At 45.2% G+C, this 18,260-nt stretch overlaps 2 protein-coding genes across 3 annotated transcripts in view; one reads left to right on the top strand and one right to left on the bottom strand.

Moving 5' to 3' along the window:
• LOC106587265 (piezo-type mechanosensitive ion channel component 1) overlaps window positions 1-10,324 on the top strand; it is a 73,319-nt gene extending 62,995 nt beyond the window's left edge. The window contains exons 35-51 of one of the 2 annotated variants that reach the window (XR_014382817.1): window positions 526-684; window positions 877-1,135; window positions 1,588-1,776; window positions 2,975-3,287; window positions 3,417-3,540; window positions 3,782-3,929; window positions 4,195-4,409; window positions 4,581-4,739; window positions 4,876-5,023; window positions 5,131-5,319; window positions 5,523-5,615; window positions 5,835-6,007; window positions 6,158-6,280; window positions 7,851-7,930; window positions 8,489-8,687; window positions 8,843-9,658; window positions 10,164-10,324. Coding sequence is in view for 1 of the 2 variants with exons in the window: in XM_014175505.3 (XP_014030980.2) it covers window positions 526-684; window positions 877-1,135; window positions 1,588-1,776; window positions 2,975-3,287; window positions 3,417-3,540; window positions 3,782-3,929; window positions 4,195-4,409; window positions 4,581-4,739; window positions 4,876-5,023; window positions 5,131-5,319; window positions 5,523-5,615; window positions 5,835-6,007; window positions 6,158-6,280; window positions 7,851-7,930; window positions 8,489-8,687; window positions 8,843-9,107 (2,836 nt within the window). In the remaining variant the exon portion in view is untranslated. Of the gene's footprint in view, window positions 1-525; window positions 685-876; window positions 1,136-1,587; window positions 1,777-2,974; window positions 3,288-3,416; window positions 3,541-3,781; window positions 3,930-4,194; window positions 4,410-4,580; window positions 4,740-4,875; window positions 5,024-5,130; window positions 5,320-5,522; window positions 5,616-5,834; window positions 6,008-6,157; window positions 6,281-7,850; window positions 7,931-8,488; window positions 8,688-8,842 lie in introns of both variants that reach the window. The other variant, XM_014175505.3, reaches the window with a different exon arrangement.
• A 95-nt stretch (window positions 10,325-10,419) lies between these two features.
• Window positions 10,420-18,178, bottom strand: ctu2 (cytosolic thiouridylase subunit 2 homolog (S. pombe)). The gene is made up of 15 exons (XM_014175506.3): window positions 17,863-18,178; window positions 17,606-17,680; window positions 17,325-17,403; window positions 17,183-17,242; window positions 16,955-17,015; window positions 16,719-16,828; window positions 14,673-14,962; window positions 14,398-14,533; window positions 14,081-14,212; window positions 13,880-13,971; window positions 12,106-12,206; window positions 11,756-11,954; window positions 11,040-11,106; window positions 10,889-10,947; window positions 10,420-10,726 (listed from the first exon to the last, which is right to left on the bottom strand). Exons 1-15 carry the CDS (start codon window positions 17,916-17,918, stop codon window positions 10,642-10,644), a joined length of 1,602 nt encoding a protein of 533 aa, XP_014030981.3. The 5' UTR covers window positions 17,919-18,178; the 3' UTR covers window positions 10,420-10,641.
• Between the last annotated feature and the right edge of the window lie 82 nt (window positions 18,179-18,260).

Below are 18,260 nucleotides of genomic sequence, written 5' to 3'. Positions count from 1 at the left end.
AATATCTCTTTCGAGGGAGGAACAGAATAGAATTGAACAAAATGTATATGAAAAAAAAATCATTTTCTTACTGGTTTGTAGTCATCTACACTGAACAAAAATATAAAGTGTTGGTCCCATGTTTCATGAGCTGAAATAAAAGAGCCTAGAAATGTTCCATTTGCACAAAAAGCTTATTTCCCTCAAAGTTTGTGCACAAATTTGTTTACATCCCTGTTAGTGAGCATTTCTCCTTTGACAAGATAATCCATCCACATGACAGGTTTGGAATATCAAGAAAATGATTAAACAGCATGATCATTACACAGGTGAAACTTGTGCTGGGGACAATAAAATGAGCAGTTTTGTCACACAACACAATGCCACAGATTAGAGCCTAATACATTGATTTCAATTGACTGATTTCCTCATATGAACTGTAACTCAGTAAAATCTTTGAAATTGTTGCATGATGCGTTTATTTTTGTTCGGTATATAATTCAGTCAGTGTTAAGCGTTATTGCTGACCTGTGTGTTATGTTGTAGTGGGTTGGAGCTGGTGGAGCTGAGCGAGCGTGAGCGTCACAGCGGCACCACCCTGTGTTGTTCAGAGCCCACTCTGGAGCTGCTGGGGGTGGAGACAGAACCACAGCACAGAAGCCGCTACCGCCACTCCAGGACCGCCAGCGAGATGCTCACTGACCGGTACTGACATATACGTCACAATGTTCCCAAAAGACCTCTACAGTTGACATGCTACAGAACCTACAGAATGCTACAGAACCCAGGTTCTAGCCTGATCGACTCAGACTGCCAACTGTCCCCACGTATCAGCTTGTGTATGTCCTGCGTGTATGAACTGTACTGACCCCGATGTCTCTATACCCCCTAACTCAGGCAGTTCTTTGTGGAGGAGCTGGTCCAGTGTAGAGAGTTCTACTCCTCTCAGAACCGCCTGCTGAAGCTGCAGTTTGCCCTGTACAACCTCCTGGCTGCCAACTCAGAGCTGGTGTGCTACTTCATCGTCGTGCTCAACAACATGGTGACGGCCTCCGTCATCTCAGTGGTGCTGCCCATCCTCATCTTCCTCTGGGCCATGCTGGCCGTGCCACGCCCCACCAAGAAGTTCTGGATGACCGCTATTGTCTACACTGAGGTGGGTCGTTGCGTTGATAATGCTGGTACCAAGACAGGGCTGGTTTATGGATTGTTATTGTTGCACCGATGTAGTATGGTAGTGCACACCTATACAAGCCTGTTGAGACATAGCCATGGCACAGGTGCAGATGCCTTACTATCTTCTCCCTCTTCTTGCCTTCGTTGGCTAAAGTGGTGTAAACATTGCATAAGATGTGAAGTATGTGATGTAAGAATTTTGAATTTTTTATTGAACACCTGGTGTAAACCAAAGGTAGAAACCAAATAGCATTCTAGATTTCCAGACCTAATTTAGGGCTTTATTCCACACTGTTCCCGTTCCAGGCTGTTAGCCTTCACAAAAATGTTAAAAATAATAGTATTTAACAGATGGTCATGTATTAGATACGTTTCTTTATGTTAAACTATGTTTCCCTCTGCATTGTTCTGGTTTGTTCCGGTTCCACTCAGGTCATGGTGGTGGTGAAGTACCTGTTCCAGTTTGGTTTCTTCCCGTGGAACAGTGTATATGAGCTCACGCTGAACGAGGACAAGCCTTTCTTCCCACCTCGTATCCTGGGCCTGGAGAAGACTGATAACTACATCCGTTATGATCTGCTGCAGCTGCTGGCTCTCTTCTTCCATCGCTCACTGCTGCAGGTATACCAGCCCACCATTCAACTCTCAGCCATGACTCTGTTGGCCTTGACATTTATAATCATACACTAACGTTCAACAGTTTGGGGTCACTTAGAAATGTCCTTGTTTTTGAAAGAAAAGCTAATTTTTTGTCCATTTAAAATAACATTAAATTGATCAGAAATACAGTGTAGACATTGTTAATGTTGTAAATGACTTGTAGCTGGAAATGGCAGTTTTTTAATGGAATATCTACATAGGCGTACAGAGGCCCATTATCAGCAACCATCACTCCTGTGTTTCAATGGCACATTGTTTTAGCTAATCCAAGTTTAGAATTTTAAAAGGCTAATTGATCATTAGAAAACCCTTTTGCAATTATGTTAGCACAGCTGAAAACTGTTGTTCTGATTAAAGAAGCAATAAAACTGGGCTTCTTTAGACTAGTTGAGTATCTGGAGCATCAGCATTTGTGGGTTCGATTACAGGCTCAAAATGGCCAGAAACAAAGAACTTTCTAGACGCTCTAATGTACTTGTCCTCTTGCTCAGTTGTGCACCGGTGCCTCCCACTCTTTCTATTCTGGTTAGAGCCAGTTTGCTCTGTTCTGTGACGGGAGTAGTACACAGCGTTGTATGAGATCTTCAGTTTCTTGGCAATTTCTCGCATGGAATAGCCTTCATTTCTCAGAACAAGAATAGACTGACTAGTTTCAGAAGGAAGTGCTTTGTTTCTGGCCATTTTGAGCCTGTAATCGAACCCACAAATGCTGATGCTCCAGATACTCAACTAGTCTAAAGAAGCCGTTTTATTGCTTATTTAATCAGAACAACAGTTTTCAGCTGTGCTAACATAATTGCAAAAGGGTTTTCTACTGATCAATTAGCCTTTTAAAATGATAAACTAAGATTAGCTAACACAACGTGCCATTGGAACACAGGAGTGATGGTTACTAATAATGGGCCTCTGTACACCTATGTAGATATTCCATTAAAAATCAGCCGTTTCCAGCTAAAATAGCAATTTACAACGTTAACAATGTCTACACTGTATTTCTAATAAATTTGATGTTATTTTAATGGACAAGAAATGTGCTTTTCTTTCAAAAACAAGGACATTTCTAAGTGACCCCAAACTTCTGAACGGTAGTGTACGTTTATACCACAAGATTTGGATTCAATACTCCTAACGCTTTTGTTTCTTCACTGTCTCTCATCAGCGGTATGGCCTGTGGGACCAGGAATGTGCTCTGGAGGAGAAGCCCTCACGGCCATCAGAGGAGGCCAACAAGAAGAAGGAGGAAGGAGAGGGGGAGGGGGTTGAGGTCCATGTCCAGCCCAGCCCAGGACCCAGCCTCATGGACCTGGAGGAACTCAAACCGGATGAGGACCAGAAGGCCGAACCAGAGCCTGAACCAGAGCCCAGCACCAGCTTAGCCCCCACCCCAGAGCCGCCCCCCAGCCTGCCTGTGGAGGGACCCAAGAAGAAGGGCAGCATCATGCGCTTCCGCAAGAAAAAACAATTAAGCAAAGGTCAGTTAAGAAGGAGAATGAAGACATTCATGAATTAAGGGCTTGGGATTTCAGAATAGGAGTGTGTGTCCTTATGACTGCCCTCCTCAGAGTTACAGTGAAATGATTTGTATTCTGTTTGGATTCTAGAAGCCTTAGATATCAAGGCTGAGAAGAAGGAGCAGAAGAAGAAACAGAAGGGTAAGCGTAGAGAGGCAGCCAGTAAGAAGCTGATAGCAGTGGGAGAGAAGATCAAGCACCTCACCATCACAGCGTAAGTACACAGGAGTCACTCACTGGAGAGCTCGTCAGACAATACAGACGTCGCACAATTACATAACCAGTGTATTCTCTAGTGTTATTATGGTTTGTAAATAATTCTGTGGGTTTTGATTTACATTTAGAAGTGTAGTTGGTTGTGACGCCATTACTGTGCTGTATGAATCAGCGGTCCTCTATAATCGTGCCATATTTGGGCATGAGGCAGTGATTTGATTTCCCAACCCTCTTTGTAGTGTGTGGAATGTCTACAAGCCTTGTCACGAATTCTTCAGCGACATCTTACATGCACCGTACCGTGCTGCCACTGATGTCTACGCCCTCATGTTCCTCACTGACGTGGTGGATTTCATCATCATTGTCTTCGGTTTCTGGGCCTTTGGAGTGAGTACTGTTTACATGACTGCAATGAATGCACTTGCTGTACAAGGCCACTCTTGACACACAACCTATTCCTATACCTGCGCCGGCAAAAGCTCTCAAACCTTTCAAACCTCTCAAAAACAGTTCCGATATTGTATTACTCATTGTTGCATCACCACCTACATGTTGTTCCGATTAAATCATCAAAACACCATCTCTAAAAGCTTGGTCACAGGACGCTATAATAGCATTCTGTGGACTAAACGGTTCGCCCATTGTGCCTCAGAAACACTCGGCCGCAGCAGACATTGCCTCCACGCTGTCAGAGGACCAGGTGCCCGAGGCCTTCCTGGTGATGCTGCTCATCCAGTTCAGCACCATGATCATCGACCGAGCCCTCTACCTCCGCAAGACCGTCCTGGGCAAGCTCATCTTCCAGATCATCCTGGTGATCGGCATCCACCTCTGGATGTTCTTCATCCTGCCTGCTGTCACTGAGAGGTGAGGAAGAGGAAGGTGTGTCCGCAGAGTGACACATCTCATTACGTCTTGTCTATTTAATCACACTTGTGTTTGTCTATCTTCGTGGTGTTCGACGGTCCTGAAGCGGTGTGCCTATTGCATCATTTCTCTGAGGTGTGTACTGAGGTGTGTCTCCCTCTGTCCTCTCAGGATGTTCAGTCAAAACTCGGTGGCTCAGCTCTGGTACTTCTTCAAGTGTATCTACTTTGCCCTGTCGGCCTATCAGATCCGCTGTGGCTACCCCACCCGAATCCTGGGCAACTTCCTCACTAAGAAGTTCAACCACCTCAACCTCTTCCTCTTCCAGGGGTGAGTCTGTCCATTCAGAATCTCCTCCTCTGCCACACCATGTAATATGTTTGAGTCAGGGAGTCTCCCTGTTCAGTGAGGTGATGGGATGAGGTTGGGTACTGGTACAGGGTGAGATTGTCTGTCTGTCTCTCAGGTTCCGCTTGGTGCCTTTCCTGGTGGAGCTCCGGGCAGTGATGGACTGGGTGTGGACTGACACCACTCTGTCCCTCTCCAACTGGATGTGTGTGGAAGACATCTACGCCAACATCTTCATCATCAAGTGCAGCCGTGAGACAGAGAAGGTACAAAGACCTCTAGGTTACAAATGTAGTTGATAAAATCCCTTGCTGTCTGTTGTACTATGTGATTAGGCCAGCAGTTTTTACAGCTGGTTCCTCTTCATCCTCAGAAATACCCTCAGCCCAAAGGCCAAAAGAAGAAGAAGATAGTGAAGTATGGGATGGGAGGACTCATCATCTTCTTTCTCATCTGCATCATCTGGTTCCCGCTGCTCTTCATCTCGTTGGTCAGATCGGTGGTGGGCGTGGTCAATCACCCTGTGGATGTCACAGTGACCGTCAAGCTGGGAGGATATGAGGTAATTACTGGGGGGGAAATTATAAGTGAGCACAGTTTACACTCTTAATGGGCACCGGACCCATGCTGCCCATGGTCATCTTCAACGGCAAGTCTCGTCCAGCACTAAAAAGAAAGCATTGGAGAATCTATGGAAGATACATTTGATATGTGCTCATGTTAGATTTGTTGTACTAAAATGTTAACCATTGTCCCTCTCCATAGCCCTTGTTCACCATGAGTGTCCAGCAGCAGTCCATTCAGTCCTTCACTGAGGAGGACTACAATAAACTCACCACCAACTTCTATGACAATGCTGTGCGTAATACCTCCAACTCTACTGTAAAGAGCTCAACTCATTTCCTTCCCTTGGGCACCCTGTTTTAGATTATAATTAAACAAATTGTGTACAACTGTGAGTAAGTGATCCCTGTTGAATGATGAATACAACAAACATGGACTTGAGCTCTGCTGCTCTCTATTTGCCTCCGTGGTAGGTAGTTGTAACTTCTGACTGTCTGTGTGTGTCCCCTGCAGAGGGCTATGCAGTTCATCACCCTCTACAGCTATGAGGACATAGTGACAGCTAAGATCAAGGGCAGCTCAGGGTCAGTGTGGAGGATCAGCCCACCAAGTCGACAGGAGGTGGTCAAGGAGCTGCTGGGCAGCACTGTGGACATGACCCTACGCCTGGCCTGGACCTTCCAGAGGTCAGCTGGGTGTGGTGTGTGTGTGCATCTGTATGTGTATGCACCTGTTTGTGTGTGTGTGTGGTTTTAAGTTGTTGCAGAAGTAAAAACATTTCTTTATGCAATTGCCCTGTGGTTTTCTATAGTATTTGTGTCTGTCTCTTTCTTCAGGGACCTTGGCAAGGGAGGCACTGTGGAGCACACGTCTGACAAGTACTCCATCGATCTGGATCCAGGCAACCCGGTCAGAGCAGACCTGGCTTCCCTGCTAGTGGGGAACCGCACAGACCCAGTGTATGTTTTGCTCTCCGCTCAAAGTCAAATGTAGTAAACTCAGCAAAAAAAGAAACGTCCTTTTTCAGGACCCTGTCTTTCAAAGATAATTCGTAAAAATCCAAATAACTTCACAGATCTTCATTGTAAATTTGTTTTTAACACTGTTTCCAATGCTTGTTCAATGAACCATAAACAATTAATGAACATGCACCTGTGGAAAGTTCGTTAAGACGCTAACAGCTTACAGACGGTAGGCAATTAAGGTCACAGTTATGAAAACTTAGGACACTAAAGAGGCATTTCTACTGACGCTGAAAAACACCAAAAGAAAGAAGCCCAGGGTCCCTGTGCCTTAGGCATGCTGCAAGGAGGCATGAGGACTGCAGATGTGGCCAGGGCAATAAATTGCAATGTCCGTAGTGTGAGACGCCTAAGACAGCGCTACAGGGAGACAGGACGGACAGCTGATCGTCCTCGCAGTGGCAGATCATGTGGAGCAACACCTGCACAGGATCGGAACATCCGAACATCACACCTGCGGGAGAGGTACAGGATGGCAACAACAACTGCCCGAGTTACACCAGGAACGCACAATCCCTCCATCAGTGATCAGACTGTCCGCAATAGGCTGAGAGAGGCTGGACTGAGGGCTTGTAGGCCTGTTGTAAGGCAGGTCCTCACCAGACATCACCGGCAACAACATCGCCTATGGGCACAAACTCACTGTTGCTGGACCAGACAGGACTGGCAAAAAGTGCTCTTCACTGACGAGTCACGGTTTTGTCTCACCAGGGGTGATGGTCGGATTCGCATTTATCGTCAAAGGAATGAGCATTACACCTTGGCCTGTACTCTGGAGCGGGATCGATTTGGAGGTGGAGGGTCCGTCATGGTCTGGGGCGGTGTGTCACAGCATCATCGGATTGAGCTTGTTGTCATTGCAGGCAATCTCAATGCTGTGCATTGCAGGGAAGACATCCTCCCTCATGTGGTACCCTTCCTGCAGGCTCATCCTAACATGACCCTCCAGCTTGACAATGCCACCAGCCATACTGCTCGTTCTGTGCGCGATTTCCTGCAAGACAGGAATGTCAGTGTTCTGCCATGGCCAGCGAAGAGCCCGGATCTCAATCCCATTGAGCACGTCTGGGACCTGTTGGATCGGAGGGTGAGGGCTAGGGCCATTCCCCCCAGAAATGTCTGGGAACTTGCAGGTGCCTTGGTGGAAGAGTGGGGTAACATCTCACAGCAAGAACTGGTAAATCTGGTGCAGTCCATGAGGAGATGCACTGCAGTACTTAATGCTGCTGGTGGCCACACTAGATACTGACTGTTACTTTTAATTTTGACCCCCCCTTTGTTCAGGGACACATTATTCCATTTCTGTTAGTCACATGTCTGTGGAACTTGTTCATTTTATGTCTCGGTTGTTGAATCTTATGTTCACACAAATATTTACACATGTTAAGTTTGCTGAAAATAAATGCAGTTGACAGTTTATTTTTTTGCCGAGTTCATTTAGATTTCTGTGTGAAATCCTGTCCTGAATTCTGTTTGACATTACCTGTACTTTTTTTTTTTTTATCAGACGTGTGCCTCACATGTTCCCCAACTATATCCGAGCACCAAACGGAGCCGAGGCCAAACCAGTCGACCAGCTGTATAAAGGTCAGAGCGGCTTTTATGTATAAACATCCTTCCTGCCATACGGTACTTGAAATATAGACGGTTAGCTGACAGCGTCACGATAACGATGCACACGCTTCAAAGGGGCAGAAGGCAGTGTGTCGTTATGGTTCTGGATGGCCATATACCTAGCAACAATGACAAGAAACTGCCATTTGGTGAATCCTAAGTGGCTCGTTTCAGCTCGTTGTTCTTGATACCATGTCTTGTTTTGACTGATGTCACGTCTACTAATACGGCCAGAATTTGCTAGCTGTAACGATTTATTTGAGAGACAAGTGCTCATTGTTCAGCTTTCTTTCTTTGTATTTTCAATAAACATTGGCGATGATATATATATATATATATATATATATATATATATATATATATAGTTTACATGTTTTTAACAATCTAAGCCAACCCCGTCTGTTTTGCCCCATAGTTGCGTATACATCAGTTTTGTTGCTAAACAACCAATCCGTCTTTAAGGAAGCTCAAAGCTAGAACATGGGCAATCAGTCTGTGTTACTGTCTCCCTGACACCATGTTATGTTGCAGGTGATGAGGAGGGCTACCAGGATGTAACACTGTCTCTGATGAGGGACCGCTCTCTGAACAGCACCCGTGGGGCCCAGGAATGGTGGGACATCAGCATCGCCGACTGTCCTCCGTCCACAGGGGACTGCGGCGTCCTGCCGATGGTCATCTTCAATGACAAAGTCAGCCCCCCCAGTCTAGGTTTCCTGGCAGGATATGGGTAAGGATCTATGCCTGCCTGTGTTCTCAATGGTAGCCCATTCCAGCAAATCGAATAGACCTGATTTACATTCAAACTATTGTGTGGGAAATTAACTGTATAGAAGAGAGCTCTATGTTAAATTATGCTCATTCTACACTTGTTCTCCATTGCAGGATCATGGGTCTGTACGTGTCTGTGGTGCTGGTGATTGGGAAGTTTGTGAGGGGCTTCTTCAGTGAGATCTCTCACTCCATTATGTTTGAGGAGCTGCCCTGTGTTAACCGTATCCTCAAGCTGTGCACAGACATCTTCCTGGTCAGGGAGACAGGAGAGCTAGAGCTGGAAGAGGAGCTCTACTCCAAACTCATCTTCCTCTACCGCTCACCAGAGACTATGATTAAGTGGACAAGAGACAAGCTATCAAGTGACAATCGCTAGCCCCGCCCCCCCCGGCTGTCCTGTCCTATCCAGATCACCCCTGTTTGGGGCGCCTCTACCTGGTCTTCCTCTAAAAGACCCAATGCTAGCTCCAGTGGGTCTATTTTCACTGTGCACTAACCCCTCTTAGCCAGGGGGAAAGGCATGTTTTGTCTGTTTCTATACTCTGACAGTACTATTTGCCTCTGCTGGTGGGCTGTACTGACAGACAGTGAGCCAGAGGCTGTGTGGTGGCCAAGGGGTCTGCTCCAGTGCCCGTCCCCTGGTTTTGGAAAGTTTGGCTAGGCCTCTCCAATCAGAAGGGCAGGTTAGATGCTTTGCACTTTGACCACAGACTAAAGCCAGGCTCCTCTTGTCTTATTGCCTGGGTTCCAACAGAAATATGGGCTTCTGAATGAGGTGTGATGGCCGGCTCGACCTACAGACACTACCCCTTAATGAAGAGACAGGCCCCCCTGACAGGTCACAGGCTGGATCTTCACTACACCGACCAGCACAGTGTGGACTAACGCAGCGCCAAAGGGGACAATTTGAGAGAAAAAGGACCTAAAGTAGGGTGTTTGTTTCCAATCAAAACACTATTAGATCATATTCAGCCAAATCTCTGAATCTTACTCAAACTGTTTACAAATTGAAACGCTTCAGTTGGGAGGAAAGCTAACTTTGTACGTGGCAACAAGTTAGGCTTTTCGATGGCAAGACTTGAATCTCTTAAATGTTTTACAAGTGTAAAATACATTGGTTAAATGACAGAGTATAGCAACACTGTAAAGACTGAAACATAAATGTCTTAGTCATGACAATCCTTACAAAATGTCTCCATGCTGGAATAATGCATAACGCAACATTAGCCCCATCTCTGGAAAATGTCGTGCTGGAGTAGTTTCAGAAATTGTGACACTATACAGTTACCATTGTGGCTTTTCATTCTTTTCTGAATTGTTACAATAGGGTTTAACCATTGCTAGGGCAGTTGCCAATATGCAAAAAGCAAAACCTTTCCTAACTTTAAACATGTGTTGTACTTTATTTCCATATGTTTGCTCTCATTTTCAGAGAACCCGTGTGATGCTGATGGGAGAATGCAGAACCATGTAGGTTGTTGCTATGGGATCTCGGTTGTGGAAGAATAATAATTTCTATTTCCAATAGAATGCGATTTAGCTTCTAAACCAATGAAAATATTGTTCATCTATACAAATAAATGTTCATTCTCATTTCTGACATGGAAAAACTAATTGTTTCAGCATCATACATCCATATTCAATTCATTAGTGATACCTGAATCAATGTTAGATTCACCACCAAGCAGTGCCATGTACAAAGCAGCTTTATTTTGGGTGCAGTTAAAATACAGTTTAAAAATCAGTCTATTGTCTTACAGCCAAATAATATTTATTCAGTCAGTTGATTAATTAAAAGCAATTGGTATTAGTTTATATTGAGACAAACCGCCTTGGCTGTATAGTTGCCAAGGGAACAATGTCACTGCAGTGCATGTGGACGTTGTCCAGTAGCACTGGGTATTAGTCTGTCACAAGGACCCATTAACCCTCAGGATGGCTTCATCCTCTTCCTCATCTAGCAGGAACTCACTGATCTCCTCCCTCATCTGAGACCTAGACAAGTCCATAAACAGAAGTAACAAGGTAAATAAGGATATGCTTAGTGCAATTCTATTGGTAATAACTCAATATTCTACGCAGACATGGGCAAATTCAAAAACAGCTATTTCACAAGTAGTTCTTGTTTTTGAGTTAAGAATGTTGTATACATCTCACCTTCTCTTCCTTCTCTCAGCCTCTGACAGTATGTACTGTGGAAGGGCATCTTCTGCTGTCTGTAGAACAGAGATAGGCCATGGTTCACAATGTCCTGCTGTAGTCTTTGTAAAGATTATATTGGTCATGTTTAGGAGTAATATGTCCTCACCATGTCTTTGATGGTCAGTCTACAACTGTAACACAACAGGCTTTTAAGATCCACTGTCTCTGGCTCCCTGAAAGAACACACAGTATTGTATTAATTCAATAGGATCAAATTAAAACAGACTATTTTTGTACAAGTAACTTCAAGTTGCTTGGCACTTCACCCTAAATGTAATCACGTGAATATACACAGTGTACAAAAGATTAAGCCCTGCTCTTTCCATGACTGACCAGGTGAAAGCTATGATCCCTTATTGATGTCACTTGCTAAATCCACTTCAATCAGTGGAGATGAAGGGGAGGAGACAATTGGGAAATGGATTGTGTATGTGTGCCATTCAAAGGGTGAATGGGCAAGACAAGATTTAAGTGCCTTTGAACGGGGTATGATAGTAGGGACCAAGCGCCCTGGTTTGTGTCAAGAATTACACCGCTGCTGGGTACAAACTGAGCAGTTTCCCGTGTGTATCAAGAATGGTCCACCACCCAAAGGACATCCAGGCAACTTGACAACTGTGGGAAGCATTGGAGTCAACATGGGCCAGCATCCCTGTGGAACGCTTTCGATGCCTTGTAGAGTCAATGCCCTGACAAAGTGAGGTTGTTGTAAAGGCAAAAGGAGGGGTGCAACTCAATATTAGGAAGGTGTTAATGTTTTGTACACTGTACATAATCCAGCTGTACAGTAATGCAAACATTGGACAGGAGACAAATACTGACTTAGCAGAGGAGCAGCAGCCCCCCTCTCCAGTCATACAGCTTTGATGCTGGCCCCCCCCAGAGTAGCAGCACTGGCTTGCCGAGGAGGCTGGAGGCAGCCCTGGAGCTGCTGCTGTACCAGGGGTGAACCCAGGGCCTGGGCCCCGCCTCTGAGACAGCTGCTCTGAGATCAATGTAGCCTGGTAGGCAGAGAACTCCTCTAAAGAACAGGGGGAGGCAGAGGTAGAGATTTACGTGATTAGGGTATAAAAATACTCATTTCAGTACAAAATGACATGTACTTTTATTTAGTGAGTACAGTACATTTCTGTGATGTGATGCCGTCTTAGTACACTGGCAGTGTGACTCACCTAGTTTAGTGTCCAAGGCGCACACACACAGTAGGCACTTAGCAGAGGGTTGTGTGTGGGTGTTCTGAGGGGGACATGCTGTGTTGAGCTTCTCACTAGTCCTGGAGGACAACCATCAAAACAGGTGCTCAGTACCAAAATCCTCAAACATTATCAACAGCTATCTTCACACGAGTCTAGATACATAACAGGCTCACTTAAGATTGATATAGGATCCTAACAAAATCCACTTTCAACCACTTTTCTTTACAAATAGTGCAACATATAAACTCAGCAAAAAAAGGAAGGTCCTCACTGTCAACTGCATTTATTTTCAGCAAACTTGTGTAAATATTTGTATGAACATAAGATTCAACAACTGAGACATACACTGAACAAGTTCAACAGACATGTGACTAACAAATCAAATAATGTGTCCCTGAACAAAGGGGAGGGGGGGGGGGGGGGGGTCAAAATCAAAAGTAACAGTCGGTATCTGGTGTGGCCACCAGCTGCATTAAGTAGTGCACCAGATTTGCCAGTTCTTGCTGTGAGATGTGACCCCACTCTTCCACCAAGGCGCCTGCAAGTTCCCGGACATTTCTGGGGGAAATGGCCCTAGCCCTCCGATCCAACAGGTCCCAGACGTGCTCAATGGGATTGAGATCCGGGCTCTTCGCTGGCCATGGCAGAACACTGACATTCCGGTCTTGCAGGAAATCGTGCACAGAACGAGCAGTATGGCTGGTGGCATTGTCATCTTGGAGAGTCATATCAGGATGAGCCTGCAGGAAGGGTACCACATGAGGGAGGAGGATGTCTTCCCTGTAACGCACAGCATTGAGATTGCCTGCAATGACAACAAGCTCAATCCGATGATGCTGTGACACACCGCCCCAGACCATGACGGACCCTCCACCTCCAAATCGATCCCGCTACAGAGTACAGGCCTCGGTGTAACGCTCATTCCTTCGACGATAAATGCGAAGCCGACCATCTCCCCTGGTGAGACAAAACCGTGACTCGTCAGCGAAGAGCACTTTTTCCCAGTCCTGTCTGGTCCAGCGACAGTGAGTTTGTGCCCATAGGCGATGTTGCCGGTGAGGACCTGACCTACAACAGGCCTACAAGCCCTCAGTCCAGCATCTCTCAGCCTATTGTGGACAGTCTGAGCACTGATGTAGGGATTGTGCGTTCCTGGTGTAACTCGGGCAGTTGTTGTTGCCATCCTGTACCTGTCCCGCAGGTGTGACGTTCGGATGTACCGATCCTGTGCAGGTGTTGTTACACATGATCTGCCACTGCGAGGACGATCAGCTGTCCATCCTGTCTCCCTGTAGCGCTGTCTTGGGCGTCTCACACTACGGACATTGCAATTTATTGCCCTGGCCACATCTGCAGTCCTCATGCCTCCTTGCAGTATGCCTAAGGCACGTTCACACAGATGAGCAGGGACCCTGGGCATCTTTCTTTTGGTGTTTTTCAGCGTCAGTAGAAAGGACTCTTTAGTGTCCTAAGTTTTCATAACTGTGACCTTAATTGCCTACCGTCTGTAAGCTGTTAGCGTCTTAAAGACCATTCCACAGGTGCATGTTCATTAATTGCTTATTCATTGAACGAGCATGGGAAACAGTGTTTAACCCCTTTACAATGAAGATCTGTGAAGTTATTTGGATTTTACGAATTATCTATGAAAGACACGGTCCTGAAAAAGGGACGTTTCTTTTTTTGCTGAGTTTAGAAGTCGTTCTTACAATTGGTTCCTAGTGTGGCTCTGTGTGCTACCCATCCTCACCTGTAGATTGTGCTGACAGTAGAGGGGAAGTCAGTCTGGAGTTTAGTGACAAAGCTCTCTGTCAGGTGCTGGATGCTGGCCTTGTCTTGTGCCTGGAAGAGGCGGTGAAGGAAGAATACTCTTAAAATACTCAAAACGGACTTGGCAGAGAGTGCCACACTACATACCAATGATAGTAATCAGAACACAGTCGACTCTCACCTTAGTGTCCAGGCCAGGGATGAAGACTGAGGGGATGTCAAACATTCTGTTGTAATATGCTATTTCTTTAGAGGAGTAGTCCCTCATGGGTCTGACAATGACCACGTCTCCGTAGCGAGGATCTGAGAAGCCCTGTGAACATAGCAACATTTCATAATAACACAGCTGCTGCTGCCAGAGCTCAAAACACAATGTATGTCTGTGGGGTAATGCTACGCTGATGCTACGAACGGTACTTTATTGCAATATTTAGAGCGGCATAAACATAATGTTCACTATTCTACTGAGCTGAAAGAGGGGAGGATTTTTCTCCTCACCGTGTCGGTTGCCAGCGATGCCCCTCGCCCCAGAGAGATGTTGCTGAGCAGTTTGATGGCCAGGCGGGAGCAGCTGTCCCCCATCATCACTTTGGTGTAGCCCTGCGTCCTCGCTGTGTGGAGAATCAGGTGCTGCCTGGACAAAGCAATGCATTACACCTGTCATAAATGGCCTTTACACAAACTAGACCATCAGAAGCATTTCAGACATGTTCATCCGCCATATGCTCTGATTCGTAAATGGCATGTCTCGGAGATACTGTCTAATCTCTCACCTCAGTGTGTGTAGCAAATCCTCTTTGGCTGTCAGCGTCCTCACAGAGGCAAACAGTCTCTGAAGGGCTTGGGTTTGTTCAGGGGTGATGGGGCTGGTTCCTCCATTCTCGACCTCCTGCATGCTCAGACTGGACAGGTGACTCTGGGCATTCTCCACAGAGAGGTCTGGATGCTGGTTCTTCCTGGTCTGGATGAATTGGTCCACAGCAGCTTTATAACTCGACCCAGTCTGTGGTTTTTCTGTTGCTGAGGATCCTGCCTCTAGCACTGAGCTGGGGAGACTGAGTACCTGAAACACCATGGGAAGCGAAAGACAATAGACATGATGATGCAACCATATGTTCTAAATAATGACAAGCTATAATGCAATGCCTTCGGGGAAGTATTCAGCCCCCTTGACTTTTTCTACATTTTACGTTACAGCCTTATTCTAAAATTGATGAAATCAGTCTCTCAATCTACACACAATACCCCATAATGACAAAGCAAAAATAGGTTGACATTTTTGCTAATTTATATATTTAAAAAAAAATGAAATCACATTTACATAAATATTCAGACCCTTTACTTAGTACTTTGTTGAAGCACCTTTGGCAGTGATTACAGCAGAGTCATCTTGGGTATGACACTACAAGCTTGGCACACCTGTATTTGGGGAGTTTCTCCCATTCTTCTCTGTCAGGTTGGATGGGGAACGTCGCTGCACAGCTATTTTCAGGTCTCTCCAGATGTTCGATCGGGTTCAAGTCCGGGCTCTGGCTGGGCCACTCAAGAACATTCAGAGACTTGTCCCGAAATCACTCCTGCGTTGTCTTGGCTGTGTGCTTAGGAATGTTGTCCTGTTGGAAGGTGAACCTTCACCCCAGTCTGAGGTCCTGAGCAGGTTTCCATTAAGAATCTCTGTACTTTGCTCAGTTAATCTTTTATTTAACCTTTATTTAAACTACGCAAGTCAGTTAAATTCTTATTTACAATGACGGCCTAAATCCTGACTAGTCTCCCAGTCCCTGCCACTGAAAAACATCCCCACGGCATGATGCTACCACCACCATGCTTCACCGTAGGGATGGTGTCAGGTTTCCTCTAGAGGTGACACCAGGCATTGAGGCCAAAGAGTTCAATCTTGGTTTCATGACACCAGAGAATATCATTTCTCATGGTCTGAGAGTCTTTAGGTGCCTTTTGGCAAACTCCAAGTGGGCTGTCATGTGCCTTTTACTGAGGAGTGACTTCCGTCTGGCCTCTCTACCAGAAAGGCCTGATTGGTGGAGTGCTGCAGGGATGGTTGTCCTTCTGGAAGGTTCTTTATTCTCCACAGAGGTACTCTAGAGCTCTGTCAGAGTGACCATAAGGTTCTTGGTCACCTCCCTGAGCAAGGTCCTTCTCCCCCGATTGCTCAGTTTGGCCGGATGGCCAGCTCAAAGAAGAGTCTTGTTGGTCCCAAACATCTTCCATTTAAGAATGATGGAGGCCACTATGTCCTTGGGGACCTTCAATGCTGCAGAAATGTTTTGGTACCCTTCCCCAGATCTGTGCCTCGACATAATCCTGTCTCGGAGCACTACAGACAATTCCTTTGACCTCATGGCTTGGTTTTTGCACTGTCAACTGTGGGACTTGATATAGACAGGTATGTGCCTTTCCAAATGAAGTCCAATCAATTGAATTAACCACAGGGATGCCAATCAAGTTACAGAAACATCTCAAGGATGATCAATGGAAAAAGGATGCACCCGAGCTCAATTTTGAGTCTCATAGCAATACTTATGTAAATAAGGTATCCGTTTATTTTTAATGCATTTGCAAAAATGTCTAAACCTGTTTTCGCTTTGTCATTATGGGATATTGTGTGTAGATCGCTGAGGATTTAAAAAAAAATCCATTTTAGAATACGGCTGTAACGTAACAAAATGTGGAAAAAGTCAAGGGGTCTGAATACTTTCTGAAGGCACTGTACATATTTAATGCCAATGATCAAAGCTCAGTCTCACATCCCAGACAGAAGTACAAACAACATTTTTCTGACCCATCTCTAGGCAGCTCACCTGCTCCAGGTGGACTATGTGGTAATGGTAATTAGTGGCTCTGAAAACTGACTCCAGTTGAGCCACTGCCCTCTCCCGCTCTTCCATGCTTTGACCACTGGCACCGCCCTCTGTCAAGACATAGTAATAGAAAATCATCACACATGAACTAGTCTAATGGGCCAGAACCACCTGCTAAGTGACAGATGAAGAAAAAACATTGTGCCATAGAGCAGATATGATCATCTGTACATTACCATCTATGTAGATAATGCCAGGGACAAATCTCAACTTCTTGGGTGCGTCTCGACTCAAACCCTGAGAGAAGAAAAGTTCATTTTCATTCAGAAAAACAAAACCTGTTTGAAACCCTTAATAATTTGAAGAAACTTAATGAGTTGCATCTGAAATGTCAGCCCTGTGATATTTCAGTAATTGCAACATACAGTGCGACTACACATCTAGGAAGACATTGACCCAACTACCTCTTGAACCTGTGACAGCATGGAGCTAGAGGCTGGCCCACCAGACACTGCAAGAAGAACCTACAACAGAGAAACAATGCCAACTCATTGGTTTTGATTTTTGTAAGACGTTACACAAATGTTAGAGATGGATATTCAATACCTTTTCTCCAGGGAATATGACCCGGTTCTTTCCCAGCATGGCCCGGAACTTGTGTATGAAGTACTCCTTGAAGCAGCCCCTGGCCAGAAGACATACCCAAATAAATACATGACTTTTCATTATTAGCTACAAAGAGCATATATGCTGACAATGAGAGCAAAAGATGCACAACTAAGTATAAATTACCACTTTTCAATTTTTGCTCTAAATTCTGTGGGGCCAGTTCTTGAGACAAATACATGTAGTTTGTGACTCTCAAAAAGCAGTTAAATTAACGTTACCTGCAAAATGCATCTCCAGCTCGGATGATCAATACCGCTGTATTTTCTTTGCATTTGACACACTTCTTGGAGACACTGCGATTGAAAAAAAAAATGAATTGTGAGTGGATGGATGGAAGCAGTTGCTACAGCAGACAACACTTTAAGTAGCTAAGCTAACGTTAGCTAGCGAGCTGAACTTAGTTACACGTGGACATTAGCTTGACTGCAGGTTAGGCAACTGGGTAATCTAGCTGTTAAATGGGTAAATAGTTTACCGTGGGGTCACTCTGTGTTCTAGCTGTCCATTATATTCCTCATCGACCTGACACATGGTCGAGTTGAGTTAGCTATGTGACGCAGCGGTCTAATTTATTGTAGCTTGCTAGCTAACAATTGCAGAATGTAGCTCTAACCGTTTTCGGTTCAAGCTTGCCAGTTAAAACTATGTGAGCCGATACCAGCGTTCTTCGAAACTCTATTTAGCTAGATACATTCATTCGATTAGTTTAGCTATTTCGAGATTTATTTAATTCAGCCTTTTTCTTATAGCTGTCAAAAGGCTCGTCCTGGAATAACAACATCACGCATTCTGATGACGTGCTAGATTCTTTACACAGTCATGTGAAGAGCGTTTTGTAGTTGGATCACTGTTCTTTTTGTGGATGTATCACAT

This window comes from Salmo salar, chromosome 26 (genome assembly GCF_965601325.2).
Source record: "Salmo salar chromosome 26, fSalSal1, whole genome shotgun sequence".
NCBI classification, from domain to species: Eukaryota; Metazoa; Chordata; class Actinopteri; order Salmoniformes; family Salmonidae; genus Salmo; species Salmo salar.
The sequence above is the reverse complement of the archived record's forward strand: the minus strand, read 5'-3'. Positions and strand labels throughout refer to the sequence as shown.